Source organism: Schistocerca americana, chromosome 11 (genome assembly GCF_021461395.2).
Source record: "Schistocerca americana isolate TAMUIC-IGC-003095 chromosome 11, iqSchAmer2.1, whole genome shotgun sequence".
Classification (NCBI taxonomy): Eukaryota; Metazoa; Arthropoda; class Insecta; order Orthoptera; family Acrididae; genus Schistocerca; species Schistocerca americana.
In genome coordinates, this window is record NC_060129.1 from 183302485 (window position 1) to 183324168 (window position 21684).

At 42.7% G+C, this 21684-nt stretch overlaps 1 protein-coding gene across 1 annotated transcript in view; it reads left to right on the forward strand.

Moving 5' to 3' along the window:
- The window catches only part of LOC124553506, a 64766-nt gene that overhangs the window by 26855 nt on the left and 16227 nt on the right, over positions 1–21684 (forward strand). The window contains exon 4 of the mRNA XM_047127359.1: positions 11013–11287. Coding sequence (XP_046983315.1) covers positions 11013–11287 — 275 coding nt within the window. The remainder of the gene's footprint in view (positions 1–11012; positions 11288–21684) is intronic.

Consider the following 21684-nt stretch of genomic DNA (forward strand, 5'->3'; position numbering starts at 1 on the left):
TTGTAGGACGACCCGTCTTTCACTTTTCTCCGTCTGTTGAAAACTTCTTCAAGTTGTCGCTGTCATGATCAATTTACATATTTGATGATAACCACCTCGAGTCACTATTGAAACAACCTCGCTTTGTAATGTAATTTTAATTTCCACCCAAAAGCACATTCAACACATCGCCGAAAAATACACGTCTTTAGTATGAAGACAAGAGATAGAGTCTAATCAATTAGTCGTTAAAAACAAAAACCTACGCAAAAGTAAAAAAAAAACGAACAAAATTATTTATAAAAATCGGTCGCTGGCGCAGCGCTCTTCTGCGTGCGCGATCGTAAATTATATCTTTGTATTGGCGGAGGCGCGGTAGTCAAAGTACCATTACAAAGTAAACATTTTTAAGTAAACATTGCATTTACCCATATTAACAAATCAATACAAAATTACTTAACCAAAATCATCCATTTCCAAATACAACCAAAGCTATTAGTCAATGAAGAGAAAACATAGTACAACATATCAAAAGCACATACTAAAGAAAATACACTTTATGTAAAGCATAATAATCAGAAGAACAACAATACATAAGATCTTACTATGGTGTTACACATGCCCCATGGTTCAGTGAGGTTTCCCAAACATCTATAACACTCAAGTAGTACTGGCTAAAAAAAAAATATTCCATCCAACTTTCGTTGGGTAAGAGAAAACATGTTACATACATACAGTAAATACACTAAGAAGAATCATACATTTCTTCCAAAAGATTGTTCAAAAAGAAGCATATATATCATTTACTTTATGAATAACAGGTTTATCGTAAAACAGGACATCATTACCCATTATCATCTCATACACAGACTGTCCAAATATTTTCTTTACTACAGAGAAAGTCATTTTAACATTATTATAAACAGACAAAAAAATCCATCGTTAAACAGGACATCCTTAATCATCTTCATCTCATACATATATTATCCATTAACAGACAACCAGTTCATAAAACAACCCACACATTTATAAAACAAGTATAGCATTCTGTAGAAAAGCAAATGTACATAAACTAAGACATACATTAACCAAACACAAAAGCATCCTACATTGCACATTTAATTAATAGCAATTCAAAACTTTTGTTCTAGAGAAGCACATAAACACTCTAATATATTTATTTAGAACCTAGCTTTAATTTTCACTGCCCTCATGTTACAACCAGACAGTCCATTTTTGGTTGATTGCACAGACATACCTATAGTTACATCAGATTTAATATTGTTTTTCACTGACTTCTATAGAAATAGTCAGTCCATTTTTGCAACTCATAATTAAAACATACACAACATTAATCCAGAAAATTCAGCTTATTTTGTTGCCTGCAATAGCACTCGGCAAACCATGTCTGTAAACATTTAGGTACACAGAAACACGTACAAATTTTCTTTAAAAAGGAAATATTTTAACTGTATTCTTGCCCTGGTTGGCAAGTCTTTGTTATTGCCTGCTGCAATTGGCAGTCCTCTGTCATTAACTCTATTGTATTCTCTTTACTATTTTGGTTTGTTGCCCGACAACACATTTTTGCCATTTTATTTTATTTTATTTTATACTGCAGAAATTTTATCCTTGCAGTCCCTATTACATCATCTCCAGTAAATATTACACATTTGGTTCAATATATCTTTTTATGTTATACAGAATGTGAAACTTAAACACATATATTAGACACTGGTAACAAGAAACATTTCTTTTCAAATGAGTACATCATAAACCTGTGAATTTAAATGTCATATGCAGGATTAAGTCAAGAATGAGATTTTTTCTATTCATTTGTCATTGCTTTTTCACACGCTTCTAGGTCATTACACATATCAACTCAGGAAATCATCTTATATTTTATTGCAAGTGATTTCCGTCAACTCCTGTGGTTTAGAAAAAGGAACATCTCACTTCTAACTCATACACATATAGTAGATACTTTTCCTTTGTTTTTGACAAACTTTTTCATCACCATTTTTATACAAAAACTTTTAGACATTAATCATACTAGAGTATCCATTGAAACTCTACTTTTACTTATTCTTGAACACCTTTCTTCCAAGAACTTTAGTCATTCATTTGCATTGCGTGATTCTACTTCTTATTACAGTACCCACTTTACTTACAACATGTTTAGTCATTTTCTAGTGCACGTGTATTACTTATTTACTTCTTTATCCACAAACAATTACTGTATTTTGCATTTATTTATCACATCCCTTTGGCATACAGACATCTATTTATTCTGATATCTATTCTAATAGGGAAGAAGGAAAGATGATAGTAGAAGTTCTGAATGCTAGAAGAGGAAGATTGACAACAGGAAAAGAAAAGGAAATAGTATTGTCAATAACTTGAGTACCTGGTGTTTGCCAGACACCTAGCATCGCATAGAGTGCAGTGCCCTCTGAGGGTTTTGATTTCATTCATTATTTGTTTCTGTGGACATACTATTTTAGGTTAACAATGTTTGTAACTCCCAAAGGTTTTCTTGATCTAGGGTATAGAAGAAAATAAGCACTGGCATGTGGAGCTCCTTGCACTTCAAATGGTCCATTGTAAATGTATTTAAATTTAGAAATTTCATCATTAATTTCACTAGATTTTTCATGTGCTTTCACCAGAACGTAGTCACCAAGTTTAAATTTAGTTGTTTTGAGGCACTTATTATGCCTTTTCGATCTAACAGCCACTTTCATTTCATTCTCCTCCTAACTAGTTCTTTTTGCTCATGCAAGTTAATCCCTAAAACAGGTGGAAATTTCAAGATCTCTTCAATAACTCTTTTGCTTTTATGGTTCAACAGAATTTATTTGGGTGTAAACCCCATTGTCTCATGGTAGAGAGTGCTCATGGCGTTTTCAAAATCTGTCGCAAATCTGCCCCAGGCCTTGTGATTATGGTGGCAATATGTTCTACCTAATCTTCGTAATGCCCACACATACCTTTCGACAGGGTTACTTGCAGGGTGGTAGGTAAAAATATATTTCACTTGTATACCATGTTGTCTCATACCTTCTTTCCATATTTTAGAAATAAACTGAGGTCCATTATCAGATAGAACTGCTCTGGGTTTACCAATGGTGTTAAAATATTCATTCATTTTACTAAAGATTGCTTTTGCAGTAGCTTTTCTGATAGGGTAAAACTTAATAAATTTAGAGAAAACTCCTAAAAATACCACAATATAAGACCTACTTCCTTATGTTTTAGGCAGAGGACCATACAAATCTACTGATAACAATTCCAAGATGTCTTTTGGCACTGTGTTTTGCATATACCCTGGTTGGTCTGGTTAGCAACTTGTGCCCTATGACACACATCACAAGATTTAATTCTGTCAGCAATTTGCTCGGTGGCACCCACATTAATCACAATTACATCAGTTAATTTCTCAATACACTTTTTAGACCACAGTGCCCTAAGGCAAAATGGAAATAATCAATAACTTCATTTTCAAACTGCATAGCCCAATAAACTTTCCATTCCTGAGTACTTGCATCTTCCTCCTATACAATATTCCATTAAATATCTTATAAAATTTACTGATTTGTGGGAAGTTGGGGTTAATGAAATTTGTTTTAACAGATTTCCAGGCCGCATACTCTTACAAATCTGTTCAGTTCTTTTTCTACCTGGAACGTCTTTGATACATCTCATGTGAAACTTACCACCTTTATTACATTCTTTCAGTAGGTTATTCATATCCTCTGGCAATGGAGATGAAGCATCAGCCACACGACTTTCACTGCCTTTGATATACAAAATTTCATAATCAAACTGTTGTAAGTAAAGAGCTCATTAACTTAACCTGCCAGTAAACAATCGACAGTCTTTCAAAAAAGTTAAGGCTCTATGGTCAGTATGAATAACAGTTTTGTTCCCCATAAGTAATTTCTAAATTTCTTTAAGCCCCAAATTATGGTTAAAGCTTCTTTCTTTGAAATAGTGTTATTTTTTTCATATTTAGTTAGATCTCTACTAGCAAAAGCTATAGTTCTATGTTTTGCTTCCGCAAATTCTGTGCTTTCTTGAAAGATTTCAATACTAATCCCCTATGCGCTACTGTCTGTCATCATGTGGAATGATTCACTTAAAATAGGATGATGTAAAATAGTTTCTCTTATTAACTCAGTTTTCAAGTCTCTGAAGTCTTTCTGACATTCTGACGTCCAAATATATGCACTGTTTTTCTTTAGCAAACTGTTCAAGTATGGGCTATTAAAAGCTTACCCCTTCGCAAATTTGCGATAAAAACCACAAAGACCAAGAAATGCTTTCAGTTGTGTTCTGTTCTTAGGTGGAGAACACTTTTCAATTGCATTTAGCTTCTCTGGGTCCTTGCCAATCTCAGCTGTAGTTACGATGTGTCCTAAAAACTTAATCTCCTGTTTTACAAATTCACATTTCTTCAATTTCAAAGTCATTCCTCCTGCTTGAAGAGCAACGAGAGTTTTGTTCAATAGTTCACAATGTTCTTCCCGACTTTCAGTAGCAATCAACAAATCATCTATACAAACAGTTAATCTGGCACAAAGTTCTTTTTCTAACACAGTATCTAATGCTCTTATAAAAACTGAAACAGAAGTATTTAAACCAAAAGGTTCAACTTTATACTGATAGCATTTCCCTGCAAACACGAATGCTGTATGTCTCTGGGAATCTTTGTGTAATGATTATTTGCCAATATCCCGCAGTGAGGTCAAGACTAGTTAAGTACATTACATTATGGAATTTTTGCAACAGATCACCCACATTTTCTGGCCTGTCTACCTCTCTCCTGACAATCTTGTTCAGTGTTCATGCATGAACAACAACTTGCATGCCACTGTATTCCTTATTTACTATAATAAGTGGACTATTATATTTACTGTTGCTTCTTTCAATCACTCCCCATTCTAACATTCTGTGAATTTCGGCCTGTACCACTTCTTTCCTAGCTATTGGCACTGGATAGGGTCTTACACAGAATGGTTCATGTTCAGCTGCATCGATATGGTATTCAAAGTTCGTGACAACACCTGGATTATCAGAGAATACTTCCCTGTTGTTATTTAAAACAGCAAATAGTTCATCTCTCTGTTCACACAAGAGTTCTTAGATAGCATCAACAATTTCCTTAAAATTGTCAATTTTTTATTCATTCAGTATTAAATTTTTCACATGGTAGATTTCATATAAGTGGGACAAACCATCATTTTCAGATTCTATCTCTAGCATTATGGATTCTACATTAGCGCCATGTACAGTGTCATCTTCTGTAAATTTAATTTCTAATGTATTAGGCTCCCTATTAATTTTAACAATTCCATTACGACAATCTAAAAACACTTTTTCTTTGTCCAGTCAATCAATACCCGAAATCATCTCAGCACTTAATTCAGGTACCATAAAATGTCATGTTCAAATTTCTGTCCTTGCATTTTAAATTCAATCAGTACATTTTTCCAAATGGGTTTACTGGACTTGCCAGTAGCTCCTACAATCTTCACTCCACTCACAGACATTATTACTAACCCTGGCTTACTTGAAATATGTTCAAAAAATGATTCTGATACAGCACTAATTTGTGATCCTATACCCAAAAATACTTGCAACTCAATATTATAAACATTACTGGGGATAATGGTTTTGTTTAACAGTTCTAGAGTCTTTCACCTCCTGTTCTTCCCACAATAAATTATGTTCAACCATTATGTCCTTCCAGGAAATGTTACCTGCTTATTTCTGTTGTATACTGGGTGGCTTTTTAGGTTTCTTGATCTCTATATCTCTAGCGATCTTTAACAGTTCTCGTCCCTCTATGATTTCATCAGGTAGTTCTTCTGGTTCCTGCAATTCAAATTCTTTCATGAGATTAATTAAAGCATGCCCCAGCATAGTATCACCAGTGGCTCTTTCGGTTTTGCTTCACATTCTGGATTTTGTTTGGAAAGATTGTCACTCATTCTTTTGTATCGTCTTTCGGTAAATATATATTTCACTTTCAATCTTAGATAACTTTCTGCTATTTACTCTTTCAAATTGGCTGCAAGTTCGTGCAGCTGGACGTTTTATGCTCACTTTACTCTTGTAAAACACGTAATACTGCAAAGCTGTAAAATCAACAACGTCCTGTCATGGGGGGCCACATATAACATTAACTGCCTACTCGTGTGCTATCTACTCACTAAATTTGGTTTACTATACCCTATCCATTTGCACACTGAGACTGTCACAGACCTTATGAAAGAGCCCTTCCAATCATTCTTCCTACTTGGAGACTTTAATGTCCTAAATATCTTGTGCAGATCAATCTCTACTTGTCCTCACCGTCGCGTTTCGGAGAGCTTTCTGATGTCTCACACGCTGCATATCCTCAACACAGGCACTCCCACTCCTTTCTGTGCTGCCACTGGGTCACTGTGAGCCAGCGACCTCTCTTTCTGCTCTCCAGGCTTCGCAGACCAGGTTCAGTGGGCAGTCACTGATGATCTTCACTCAGTGACCACGTCACAGTCTGTATTCATCTACTGGATGGAGCATTACCTGCACAGAAGCCACCAAAATTGTTGGTCAGTAGGGCTAACTGGATGCTTTTCGTCCATCTGGCTGTGTCTGAAGACTGCAACAGTGTCAACGAATGGGTGGACCACATCACACGATAGATCCATCACACCACTGACTTATCAATCCCAAGGTCCTGTTGCTTGTTGGACTGGTGTGTGTCGCTCAGCAATCCAGGACAGGCGTACAGTTAGCTCTTCAACTATTTAAGTACAGCCCAGCAACACACAATCTCACAGCCTTTCAGGTCACGAGAGCCAATACTTGACACATCATTAAGGAGAGCAAGAAAACGGCGTACCAAGCGTTTCTGGACTTTGTCAACCATTCCACTTCTTCTACAAAAGTACTGGAACCCATTATGAGGGTTTCTGGCAAACACAGTCGTCTACCAATAACACCAGTGCTGAAACAGAAGTGTCTCCAAACTACACCCAGAAACATCACTCAAACTCTGGCAGATCATTTTGCAGCGACTACTGCTGATGCCAGCCTTCACAAGCTGTGAAGGGAAGACCCTCGAGCGAATAGTTAACCGTCGTTTGGTCTGGCTGTTAGAAACCAGGCAACTGCTTAACCACTCTCAGTGTGGATTCTGGAGGTTTCGATCCACTGTTGTCAACCTGACTCTACTAGAGGTGGCTATTCAGCAGGCCTTACTATGTAGACAGCACTGTCTTGGCATATTCTCTGATATCGGTAAGGTGTACAACGCTATGTTTGTGGGCTTCAGTTTTAACTCCAAATTTTCGTGGTTGCCACACCTGTGAGACCTGAAAGCCAGAAACCAGAAGGCACAGTATTCTCGTGCAACTCCACGAATGGGGCTTTCATGGTCATCTCACCATCTTCATATGGTCCCTCATGTCTAAGCGCTTTTTTAGGTTTTGATTTCGTAACACGCTGTTGGAATGTTTTGAGCAAGGGAATGGTGTTCCTAGAGGAATGTTTTGAGTTTTAACCTCTTTTTTTTTTTTTAGCGATAAACAGTATCACATATACAGAAAGGAGTCCTGTACAGTGCTTCTTAACTGTGGACAATTTTGCTGTTTCATGTTCCTCCTCCAGAAGTGCTACGGCGACCCACCAGTTGCACTTAGAGTGCGGAAGTTAGGGAGGTGGGCTGCAAAGACAGGTTTTCAGTTTTCTGCAGATAAGAATTTTAATTATTCTCATTGTAATTTTAATTTACCTGACTTGCATGTGAGGGATACAAGTCGACATCAATCAAGTTTCTGGGCCTCAGTTTGAACTCCAAATTTTCGTGGTTGCCACACCTGTGATACCTGAAAGCCAGAACCCAGAAGGCACTGAATACTGTAAAGTGCCTTGACCTAAGGTCTAGGGGATGAGACAGGGTGTGTCTGCTCCAGTTTTATAGGGCTCTTGTGTGTTCGTGGCTAGACTATGGATGCACAGTGCACAGGTCAACGAGGTCTTTTTACCTCAAGATTATTGACGCATAAGGATATTAGGATGCGCTTACAGAACCAGCCCCATACCCAGTCTCAGTGCTAAGGTTGGGAAACCGCCATTCACCATCTAGCGACACCTCCTCATGGTGAATCAGGCATGTAAGTTTCTTGTAGCTCCAACTTCACCTGCACACCATACCATTGCTCCTCCACCTCTGGAATGCCATTTCTCCATGAGCAACATGGACATATGGACACTAGGTAGGGCATGTGCTGTAGTCACTTGGTGTGGAACAAGTGCAACCCCAAATGCAGTGTTTTAACAGTCTGCTACCCTGACTACTGTAGAGGTCCAGAGTAACTTTAGATTTAGTGTAGTATAGCAGATGTAGCACTCCAAAGGACTTTTTTAATGGTCACCAAACCATTATAACTGTCTTTATGGATGGGTCGAAACAGGGGGACACTGTTGGTTGCACTATTGTTTTCTCTGTTTGTATACTCAATGTCTGACTGCCTTGCAAGTTTTTTGTCTTTGATGCAGATTGACATGCAACCTTGCAGGCACTGTAGCAGACGAGATGTGCTTAAAGTGCTAAATTCCTTGTCTTGTCTGATTCGCTGAGTGTTCTTCACTCTCTACAACGTTTGTACCCAGTAGCTAAAGTAGTGCACAATATCCAGGACGTCCTCCTCCTACTACAACAGCAGGGGAAGGAGAAGTCAGTCTGCTGAGTGCCAGGGCATGTGGATATTGCTGGAAACGAAAGGGCAGATCTAGCAAGCAGGGAGGCGTGCCGCGCTGCTGAGTTGGCGCGGTGTGCCATCCACCTGCCTGCTGTCTCCTCGCTTTTGGGTCGGTGGGAGGATGAGCGGCTCCCCAGTCGTCTTCACACAGGCCACAGCCCTGTGACACGTGGCTTCTTGCTCCGGTGAGAACTCAGTCCATTGTGTAGTACTTGTGGCATACAGATCATGGTGCGCCAGATTTTATCAGACTATGTTTTATTCTTCGACCAGTGGGCAGCGACTGATTTGCTGATAGATCTGCCCTCCGTTTTAATTAACGTTCAAGCGAATGTGATGAGAGTCTTATGGTTTTGTAATTTGTCCACTATGTTTCCGAAAATTTTAGGGAGATGATTTTAACGTATTAATTGTGTGCCCAGCTAACCCATCTTTTTCGTATGTGGTCAGCCAATCAGATTTCTTAGAGTCCCTTTTTTTAGCTCACCTGTCCTTTTATTTCCGTTTTAATCCCAGATATAGCACCTTTCACCCTTTATCCGTTGTCTTAACTGGTGCGAGACAGAGTGCTTGTGTGGTCAACGCGAGTGAGGTGGGAGAGAGAGGATGAGCGTCACTTTAAAGGTTTCCTCCTCACTGTGTGATACCATTTTCTTAGTTTTATCCACATTTGTTTCTTTTAATGTGAGTAAGGGTGCTGATAATCTCGCTGTTGACCGACTGTAAGCTCCAGACACACACACACACACACACACACACACACACACACACACAAACACACACACACGCACACCTGCAGCAGTTACTGAGATTAGCGTTCACATGTAGACAGGTAAACGTGCCATGGTAATCGCATGGTTTTCACTCAGGCAAGGACTTTAATTTATCAAAGCTCAGGAAGTTTGCACTAAAAATTTACAGATGATATACAAAAACCTATTTCGTGAACCTGTCTCTCTGTTAGTGGAAATTGCGCCAAAATCTCTACAGTAGAGCCTGAGATTAGGCTTCGCTTCAGACTCCAAAATACGGCTAGAGACTATAAAAAATAATACTTGTTGTTAACACTCTTGGGCGAGACACGGCAGGTCGCAACTAGTCGCTCCAAGCAGCAGTCAGATTCTTTATTCATTAACTTCGGCCTAAATCCTTTCATTATCAAATATTTTTTAATGTGGTCATATGTTGGTGACCACAATATTTGAATGTGAGCAACTCTTGCGAAAGGATTTCATTCCAGACTGCTCGGCCGGTTGAGGAAACACACTTTCATTTGTATTTTTTACGTCCAGCACGCTACCAGCCTTCGATACATAACCAGCTTATTGCGCTCAAACAAGCAGAGCTGCTTTACGATTTGCACCATGGCAAATACTCTCATAATGTTTTTCGTTGTTTGCCCTCTCTGTGGACCTTCGTGCATCCATACACGCGCCACTAAACGCTCCTTTACAGTGTAACTGTTTCAACACGAATTCACAACTGAAATGGTGCTGTAGTGAAACAAAAGAGTATAGTAATTACACCAACGCTGTTCGTCAGCTTCAAAGGAGGGATACCAAGCAAACGAATGTATGTCCTCAATGATTGCACAAAGTCACCCACCATGTTAACCGAGAGCACAAATGCGCTGCTTCCTGGACTAGGGTAGGCGCGCCGGCCCCAGATCGAATCCGCCTGGTGGATTACCAACGAGCGTCGGTGTGCCAGCCAGCCTGGATGTGGTTTTTAGGCGGTTTTCCACATCCCACTAGGTGAATACCGGGCGGTCCCCACGTCCCGTCTCCATTACACGACTCACAGACATCTGAACACGTTCACACTATTCCATTGCTTTCACTAGACGCAGACAGCTGGGTCTACACTAATTCCATCTTGGGGGGGGGGGGGGGCGAGGTTATGGGGTGGGGATAGGAAGGGGATCTGGATGCCCTCTACACTAACAATGGCAAATCCATAGTAACAACGCCGACCCTGCGTTGACGTGGGAAAAAGGCGCAAGGAAATGATGAAGAGTTACTGTAGATAGTCAAGAGGGTTTGGGGGACTTCCTGGATACTCTGTAGATGAAAACGAATTGCGTACTCTTCTCTCGATTCAACTCTGGTATATATCTTTCCAAATACAAAAAATTTTGTTGACATTATTTATCATCGATGATGTAGTTAAAATACACCTGGTCTTGTGATCCAGAGGAGCCTCTGGGATCAGATGTGTACATCTGCTTCTGCATACATTTGGTGTGTGAGCACCACTCAACTCGCAGTGAATCTTTTGCAGATGAGGAGTGGCAGAGGGAGGACAGAAGCAACGCCACGGTCTCCGTGGACACTGACTGCGTGCAGCTGTTGGCGAACGCCCTCGACCACCCCACGTGTCCGCTGGAAGACCTGCCACCGGAAACCAAAAACCTGCGCGAGCGGTGCCGCGTGCAGCTGTGGGACGACGTGGTGCAGAGGTCGCCCCACGTACCCGTCACCAGCTACCTGGCCTACACGCAGAGGATAAACGTCAACCTCTGCCTGCTGGCCTGGATGACAGCCAACTCGTTCGGCGTTTGTCAGGACGTCCCGTTTAGTATGCTACAGTCCGTACATGATGCTCGCTGCTATTTCGACAGCCCTGGCGATCAGTCCTGCCTGCAGTCGAACGCTACAGGCGCCATCTGCTCTGTTTCCAGAGCAGTCCTGTTGCTCATGTGTGGCGATTTTTCTTTCCATAAGTCTTTCGATTTATGCGGCGTCAGTTTCTACACAAACGGATCGCACTTCACGACGTACAATTTAACGTGGGAAAGAGAGTTCTACAAAGGGTATGTGAGGCCAACAGAAAGGGCTCTTAAGTACAAAGACAGCTTGAACAGTGCCACCTTGAAATACAAAGATTTCAAAATCGACAGCTTAAAACCTTTAGAAATGTCATTTATAGCCATAAATATTGTTTTCCGCTTTTTGACCACTCTTGTATACATGTACCTGCCCCAGTTACGTAATGTCCCCGGAAAGATATTCTTGTCCATTCAGATCACGGGTATAACGCAGATCTTGTGTTCTGAGGTGAATTATCGTATGACAGGTGTCCCCGACCTATCTACGATGGTCCACATTGACAGTGCCCTCACACTTCTAAGATGTATCTGGCTAAACTTATTCTGCTACCAAATGTACGCTTGTGTCCGTCATCTTAGGCTCCCTGACGACCTGCCACCTGCTGAAGCCAGAAGGGTATTCCGTGGTCAAGCGCTGTACGCACTGATACCGTGGACTGTGGTATGCACAGCAACTATTGCTTTCGAAAAGACGAGCAAATATTACCTGATGCACAGTCGGATAATATTCCTTGCGGGGATTTCTCTATCGATAACTTTCAATTTTGTTTGTCTTGGGTCGGTGGGATACATGTACTTACGTGCTCGGAACTCCATGCGGCAACTCAAAATTTTTAGTAACGATAAATTTGCCTCTAAGAAACAATATGTTTTTATGTCAGTTAAGGGTGTTATTTTGAGCGGGATAGGTATAATTATTAGAATTGGGTTCCACCAGGCACAAGGCATAGCGCACTTTGTGTACTACGTACACATAGCCACGATGGTGCAGGGACCACTGCAGTTCGTTTTCTTCATTTGTAATGGAACGACGCTGCCTCTGCTCAAGAACAGAGTGCTGTCGTGGTGGAATCCGGATATCATCCGCCCAGGACAGGAGCTCTGTTCAACAGCTGAGAGAAATCTGGAAAGGAGGAGAAATGAACGGTCTCTCCTTGCGCAATCCTCGTTGTAAGTTACATGGATATTGTTTCCAAAGGGCTGTCTCGACTGTAGGCAGGACTAAAGCCAGTGACCAGTCATAATGATTGAATCCAGCTGACAACACAAAATTAACTCCTACTGCTAACGCAAAACCAGTGTATTTTTCTCACTTGTTCTAAATTATTCTACATGTCTGTGTTTGTCTAGTTAATTTAATGAATTGACTTTAAGTAACTACTATTAAAATGTAATTTGCTACAAGATAATAAGAATTTCTTGCTCTATTTCTTCCAACCCACCCTGTGATAACATGTTAACTTGGTCTCCGAAATTTTCACAAAAATATTTTGTTACCCATAGCATATGATAAAAACGAAAATACTGCAAGCATTTCTTGCATATGAAAAAAATATTTCAACCACTGGGCAGTGAAGGGAACAGAATATACTCTTGCAATGTCTTTACAGGAATGTTTGCCTTTCCCATTTATTCCTACAAAGCTTCAAAAAGATGTCTACGTTACCCTTCTTATCCTGCAAATAACTGCAGAACTGTGCTTCGTCTTTTGTCTCACACTAGATCGCTCAACCCAAAATTCTGTCTCCGACTAGTACTAGGAATTTTTTAATGACAATTTACATGACTTTCACCTCTGGCAACGCATTGTGTATCTGAAAATTATTCCCTTGTACCATATTTAACTTCAGCTTGATACAGAATTTTTTTGCGAATTTATTTACTTATCTACATTGTTCCATGACAGTATTTATTTTTTGGAAATATGCAAGTCTTAAGAATTGTATGTGTGTATTACGTGTATGTTCAGTACTGTGCCAAGAAAAATTAGTATCAGTGTCAAACCAGAGGAGCAGGAAGATGGAGATAACTCAACTGTGTGGTAGAACATGTAATGGTGTTCGTAGCGCTGATTAGTGTTCTGATTGGTCAGAGGGGCACAAAATGTTATAGTATGAGACAGTAACAAACAAGTGTCGTTGTGACATGTTGTTTGAAGTGAATGCATAGTGTTAAAGGACAATTGCACAGGACACAGGAATAAGAGCAGTTGTTGTACAGGATGTTGACATACTGATTGAGAAATACAGTAAGGTATTAAAGAAAACGTTAAAAATTAATGTATATACGGCGTAGCACTTGTAAAGAAGAAACCATGTTGTTTAAAAGTGTATTTTTACAATTAATGTAGTGGAAGGGAAAAAAATGTGTCAGACGTTAATGTGAAAGAACATATGTCTGGCAAGAGTTACACAGTAAGGGCGTAGTACCTCGAATTTAGTGTGATTTGTGATCAACAGATGATGGCCAATTTGTTCGAATAAAAACAGAGTGAGCGAACAGTGCAAATGAAACCGATCCCTGTGTGAATTTAATATACTCTCCTACTGAGCATCACTGCCATAGACGGTGTTATATAGAGTCATTTTTGCAGAGACTGTCAAGTTACAGCGAACCTTACGGTGAATTTAATGGAGGAAGGATTGCTATTTTGAAACTAGAGATTGCAGCATCCCTCGCCATCTTCGTATGACACGAGGTAGGTGTGACGTGCAGCTCAGCCTACCTACATACCTATTTGATCACATACACACTCACTCACTCTCAAACACACACACACACACACACACACACACACACACACACACACACACACAGGTGCGCGCGCGCGAGCACGCTGCAGAACCGAAACAAAGTGATGAACTCCTTCCGTCGTTTCTTCGGAACCCCTGCAGCGTCGCGAAAACACAATCGCGGTTTGCCCCGCGTCAGCCGGCCAGAGTGGCCGAGCGGTTCTAGGCGCTCCAGTCTAGAACCGCGAGACCGCTACTGTCGCAGGTTCGAATCCTGCCTCGGGAATGGGTGTGCATGATGTCCTTAGGTTAGTTAGGTTTAAGTAGTTCTAAGTTTTAGGGGAGTGATGACCTCAGATATTAAGTCCCCGCGTCAAACACATCACGTGACGCTCTACCCCGCGTGTTTAGTTGCAAGTAGTTTACTGGCGGACCCGGATAAATTCCCTACACTAGCAAAACCGCTCTAAATTTGACGTCGTCATCTTCGCTTTGATCGGCGAGGCATGGTTGAGCTTCACCAATCTAAGTCCAGCACCGGCAATTACCAGCACTGTTCGTACACTGAGGAGCCAAAGAAACCTGTATACCTGCCTAATATCGTGTAGCGCCCCCGCGAGCCCGCAGAAGTGCCGCAACACGACGTGGCATGGACTCGACTAATGTCTGGAGTAGTGCTGGAGGGAACTGACACCGTGAATCATGCAGGGCTGTACATAAATCCGTGAGAGTACGAGGGGTGGAGATCTCTTCTGAACAGCACATTACATCCCAGATCTGCTCAATAACGTTCATATCTGGGGAGTTTGGTGGCCAGCGGAAGTATTTAAACTCAGAAAAGTGTTTTTGGAGCCACTCTGTAGCAATTCTGGACGTGTGGGGTGTCACATTGTCCTGCTGGATTTACCAAAGTCCGTCGAAATGCACAATGGACAAGAATGGATGCAGGTGATCGGCCAGGATAGTTGCATACGTGTCAGCTGTCAGAGTCGTATCTAGATGTATCAGGGGTCCCGTATCACTCTAGCTGCACTCCATTACGGAGCCTCCACCAGCTTGAACAGTCCCCTGTTGACGTGCAGGGTCCATGGGTTCATGAGGATGTCTCGGTACCGATTCACGTTCAACCGCTCGATACAATATGAAACGAGACGCGTCGGACCAGACAAAATGTTTCCAGCCATCAGCAGCCCAATGGCGGTGCTGACGCCCAGGCGAGGCGTAAAGCTCTGTGTCGTGCAGTTATCAGGGGTACAGGGGTGGGCGTTCGGATCAGAGAGCCCATATCGATTATGTTTCGTCGAATGGTTCACACACTGAAACTTGTTGATGGCGCAGCATTGAAATCTGCAGCAATTTGCGGAACGGTTGCACTTCTGTCACGTTGAACGATTCTCTTCAGTCGTCGTTGGTCCTGTTCTTGCAGGATCTTTTTCCGGCCGCTGCGGTGTCGGTGATTTGATGTTTCATCGGATTCCTGATATTCACAGTACACTCGCGAAATCGTCGTACGGGAAAGTCCCCAGTTCATCGTTACCTCGGAAATGCTGTTTTTTTTTTCTTGGCGTTTCAGTGTAGTAACGTTACTACTATCGAGTAAGGTTCCAAAGATGAGACCGCAGGACTGGGGAGATAACCATCTAAGTTGAATAAATGACCTTGAATTGGCTGCATGCAATATAAAATTCAAAGCCAGCAGGAAAACGGTGACTTAGAAAACATCACTCTCAGATCTGCACGGGAAAAGTTCAGTTTATATATGTGAATTCACCCTAGCCACGCCAGTCACTTTCTACCTAACCGCTGGTTCCAGCTTCCTAACATGTCCGAGTTTCCTCTCAGCTCACCGACAATAACGCACCTGTCTACAGGAAACCATACAGGCTTCCAGAACACCTACAGCCAATAACGGAAGAATTCCTCCATCAGCAACTGTCTGAGGGGACTGTTGAACAAGTGTAGATGTTTTAACTGTTCCCAAAAATGTTGTCGGATGGCACATGAATATACAGATTATGCTGTGACTACAGATACCTCAACACAAGGACTGTCACTGGTGCACATCCAACATTGAATGCAAAAGAAATTTTGGACAACTTGGGTCAGTGTAAATACATTTTTACGATGGGCTTAAGAGCGGTCCAGAACATCCACACAGGGAACAACAGGGCCGCGCGGGGTAGCCGCACGGTCTAGCGCTCCTTGTCACAATTCGCGCGGCTCCCCCCGTCAGAGGTTCGAGTCCTCCCCCGGACATGGGAGTGTTAGTTTAAGTTAGATGTCCTTCGGTTAGTTAGGTTTAAGTAGTTCTAAGTTCTAGGGGACTGATGACCTCAAATGTTCAGTTCCATAATGCTCAGAGCCACTTGAGCGCACAGAACAAGTAACCACAGAGTCAACACACAACCAAGGACAACAAACATCAGAAATATCGATAGTGACTATTAATCAGCAGGTGAGGTAGCACTAATTCTGTCCCTCTGGTTTCTGATGAGAGACAGAGCCGGATTCCAAGCAGCTTTTAAACAAAATCCACCATCTCTGTTAATAAGGTTGCTTGATAGTCTGACTTCAACAGCTTCCTTAATAACACTACCCCAATAGCTGGACGTGCAAGCCAGAATCTCCGTGTTGTTGTATTCCATAGGATGGACGGTGTCAAGGCAATGTTCTGCAATAGCGGATTTGCTCGGCTGTTGTAAGCGTGTGTGACGCTTGTGTTCAATACACCGGTCTTCCACAGTCCTGATTGTCTGACCAATATATGACATGCCACAAGTGCAAGGAATGCGATAGACACCAGCCTTACGCAAACCAAGATGATCTTCTACCGACGCCAACAGGACCTTAATCTTAGACGGTGGTCGGAAAACACATTTCACATCATATTTCCGCAAAATACGGCCAATCCTGTTGGAAATGCTTCCTGCATAAGGCAAAAAGGCCGTAGACTTGGGTGCCACTTCGTTGCTATCGTCACTCACCCGTTGCACAGAAGGCTGATAGCGCAACGCAGGTTTGATCTGCCTCTCACTATAACCATTCTGACGAAAGGTGACTTCGAGATGTGACAGCTCAGCTGCCAAACTTTCAGGGTCTAAGATAACGAGGGCCCTGTGAACCAAGGTTATTAAGGAAGCTGTTGAAATCAAACTATCAAGCAACCTTATAAACAGAGATGGTGGATTTTGTTTAAATGCTCCTTGGAATCCGGCTCTGTCTCTCATAAAAAAAAAATATATATAAATAAAATTAAAAAAAAACAGAGTGACAGAATTAGTGCTACCTCACCTGTTGATTAATAGTCACTATCGATATTTCTGATGTTGGTTATCCTTGGTTATGTGTTGACTCTGCGGTTACTTGTTCTGTGTGTGTTATCTTCCTTGTTTCTACTCTGTGAACCAAGGTATTAAATTCCCTTGCAGATTGCTTCCTTCTTGCAGTTGTGCCTTGAGAATGGCAGGGTGTGCTCTTCTCGAAATATCGGCGGTGGTCGACGACGTCACCAGGCAGAAAACCCGTAAGTTATTTGCATGTCCCAGGCATGTTAGATAGGGTTCATTTCTGGATGACACGCTGGCCGCTCTAGTCGAGCGATGACGTGATGCCGGCCGCAGTGGCCGAGCGGTTCTAGGCGCTTCAGTTTGGAACCGCGCGACCGGTACGGTCGCAGGTTCGAATCCTGCCTCGGGCATGGAGGTGTGTGATGTCCTTAGGTTAGTTAGGTTTAAGTAGTTCTAAGTTCTAGGGGACTGATGACCTCAGATGTTAAGTCCCATAGTGCTCAGAGCCATTTGAACCTTTTTTTTTTTATGATGTGATCCTGAAGGAAGTCATTCACAAGATCTGTACGATGGGGTCGCGGATGTAGTCCAGGAAACAGAAAGCCTCGCCAATATGCTGCCAATATGTTTGCACTATCGGTTGGAGGATGACATTCACGTATCGTACAGACGTTACGGCGCCTTCCATGACCACCATCGGCGTACGTCGGCCCCACATAATGCCACCCCAAAACACCTGGGACCCTCCACCTTGATGCACTCTCTGGACAGCGTGTCAAAGGCGTTCAGCCTTACTGGGTTGCCTCCGAACACGTCTCCGACAATTGTCTGGTTGAAGGCATATGCGACACTCGTCAGCGAAGAAAACGTGAAGCCATTCCCGAGCGGTCCATTCGGCGTCTTGTCGGGCCCATCTGTACCGCGCTACATGTTGTCTTGGTTGCAAAGATGTACCTCGACATGGATGTCGACAGTGAAGTTGCGAATCATGCAGCCTATTGCGCACAGCTTGAGTCATAACACGACGTCCTGTGGCTGCACGAAAAACATTATTCAACATGGTGGCACGCCCGTCAGGGTTCCTCCGAACCATAATCCGTTGTTAGCGGTCATCCACTGCGGTAGTAGCTCTTGGGTGGCCTGAGCGAGGCATGTCATCGACAGTTCCTGTCTCACTGCATCTCCTAACAACATCGCTTTGGTTTACTCCGAGACGCCTTGACACTTCCCTTGGTTGAGAGTCCTTCCTGGCACAAAGTAACAATGCGGACGCGTTGGCCCCGCGGTGTTGACTGTCTAGGCACGGTTGAAAGACAACAAGGTGTCCTGGTGGAATGACTGTAACTGATCCGCTGTCGGACCCCCTCCGTCTGATACGCGCTACTCATGCATGGTTGTTTACATCTTTGGGCGGGTTTAGTGATATCTCTGAACAGTCAAAGGGACTGTGTCTGTGATACAATATCCACAGTCAAGGTCTCACTTCAGGAGTTCTGGGAACCGGAGTGAAGCAATACTTTTTTTATGTGTGTATTAAAAACTTTCCTATTATACTGAACAAAACGAAACTATTTTAGGAGCGCTCTGGCAGAGAAAACACTTAACTGCTGTTATACTCTGTGGAAAAAGATTAGTGCACCCATTTAGAGGTTTCCAGTTCACTCACGATTTATTGCTGGCACTGTGCAAATGGAGTACATGAAATTGTTACGTTTACAGATCAGTAGCACCAGCGGTTCTGATGTAGCACGTATCGGCCTCTGCTGAAACACACGTATTAGTATACGGCGTAGCTTCCACAGGTGGTAATGCAGGCACTGACTCTGGTATCCAGTCGATCGCACATATGTAGAATACTGCGATACATTATGCCATCCCTGCTGGACCGGTTCACACAGTTGTGTAAGAGTTGTTGGTTGTCGAGTCGCACAAGTCACTTCTCGTCCCATCGTATCCCACATTTGGTCGGTTGCAGACAACTCCAGGGACATTGCTCGCCAGGTAGTTTGCCGCACATCTTGCAGAGCACGTTGAGTTCCACAGGCAGCGTGTGGGGGAGGATTGTCCTGTTGGAACAACACATTACCTTCCTGTTACAAGAGCGGCATTGAACAGGTGTAACAATATTCTGCACATATCAGGTGCATGTTAAAGTCCCGTCCAGAAGCAGCAAAAATGAAAGGGAGCTGTAGTGGGTGGGACCAGTGTGTCTCGTCTACGAGACAGCGCTTACCAGGTCTGCGACGTACGAGCAAACTACCATCACTTGCGTGGAGGCAGAATCTGCTTTCGTCGCTGAAGACCACGGTACGCCAATCCAAGTGATCCTCTGATGACGCCAGTCGAGTGGTCCACGGCCATGCTGTGGCGTGAGGGGGACACAGGCTACAGCTTCGCCTGCCCACAGCATCACTCCTAATAACAGGTTCGCAAAAGATCGCGTGGACGCGTCTGGGCTCAGAGTCCCTCTCACCTGTGCTGTGCTGGCTGTACAACCTACCAGCGCTGCCCTGACAATACAGAGACATGGGCTGGTGTCTCTGCTACTTGGGCGTCCAGAACCTCGTCTATGCTCTTGAGAATGTTCACGTGACCACTGGTACCAGCGTCATTGCACAAATGACACAGCAGCGCCCTCTTGAGTGGCAGTTGTCCGAAAGGACCATCCCGCCACAGTTTTACCGTGGCATGGTTGCCTGCTTGCTTCAGACCTGAGCCTTCATGGCATATATCGTCGTCGGATCAAAATAGACGTCGTCTTTCCAGATGTAAAAGTTTTGTTTTGATAATGTTCCTATTGGGTCTTTAGCATATATTTCACTCAGAGAAACTTGCTGCCAACTGCATTGTGCGCATCATATGCCGCTCTTGTTATGTGCAAGACTGTGTTGTTCATTGTCAGGACACTACAGATTAGGACAGTGATAGTTAGTGACGGGAAGTGAGGCTCACCGGCTGTTGGCTGCTGAGGTAAGGATGTAACTCAGGGCTGAGGGCACGGGTTCATGAGCAGGGCATGGGAAGTCTAGATTGTCCTGTTCCCAACGCGCAACAACAACGTGCAACACACCAAAATGAGACAACAAACTACACTTGCAACAAAGCCGAGCAAGGCGAGAGGAAACTAACTAGCCAACAAGGCTGACAGAAATACTAAACGTACCCACAAACGTTACACCCGACATTCAAAATGGCCACACGTCTACATCCTGTGAAGCACCTTTAAGGGAACAGCTTTCCACGACTGACGCCTCTGACTCTCGTGATTGAGCAGCTTCTCATGTGGTTACATCCAGACGCAGGTCTCCAGCAAGCAAAGCATCTGACGGCATCCTAACAAAGTTTGAAACAAACTACCATTAATCAACAATAATTACTCTAGAAAATGTAGACAGCAATGAAATCGTCAAAGCACTGCACAATCCACTAAGATAAAGCAATCTACTTCATTTTGTTCTGGACTTAAAATTCCGAAAAAAACAGTGCCGAGGTTAACACACACCACTCAGACAAAAAGATTGATACTACGTACTGACCTGAAGCAACTGCAACACCAAACAAACCGTGTGTCAGACTGCGAGCGGAAGAGGAACTGCGTGGATCCACTCTCATGGTTGACCGTTATATAGTTGTATGACTACTCATGTCAAAACTGTCATATCCCATAACCAAATACTAACAAATTGATGAATCTAGCAAATCTCAGTTAACTAAAAGGTAGAACCGAGAGCACTGCTATGACTAAGGTTACATCAGTGCTAGCCACATCTGATTACTGTATTTGTACAGGGTGTACATCAAGTCTGGGAACATTTTCAATTATTTATTGCACAAGAACCAAACATTGTACAGATCCCATATATACTGCATTTTGAAGAGAAACCCTGAAAGATTTCTCCTGTATACCGCCACAGCGTAGTTTGGTTGTTGTTATGGTCTTCAGTCCTGAGACTGGTTTGGTGCAGCTCTCCATGCTACTCTATCCTGTGCAAGCTTCTTCATCTCCCAGAACCTACTGCAACCTACATCTTTCTGAATCTGCTTAGTGTATTCATCTCTTGGCCTCCCTCTACGATTTTTAGGCTCCATGCTGCCCTCCAATGCTAAATTGGTGATCCCTTGATGCCTCAGAACATGTCCTATCAACCGATCCCTTCTTCTAGTCAAGTTGTGCCACAAACTCCTCTTCTCCCCAATTCTGTTCAATACCTCCTCATTAGTTATGTGATCTACCCATCTAATCTTGAGCATTCTTCTGTAGCACGACATCTCAAAAGCTTCTATTCTCTTCTTGTCCAAACTATTTATCATCCATGTTTCACTTC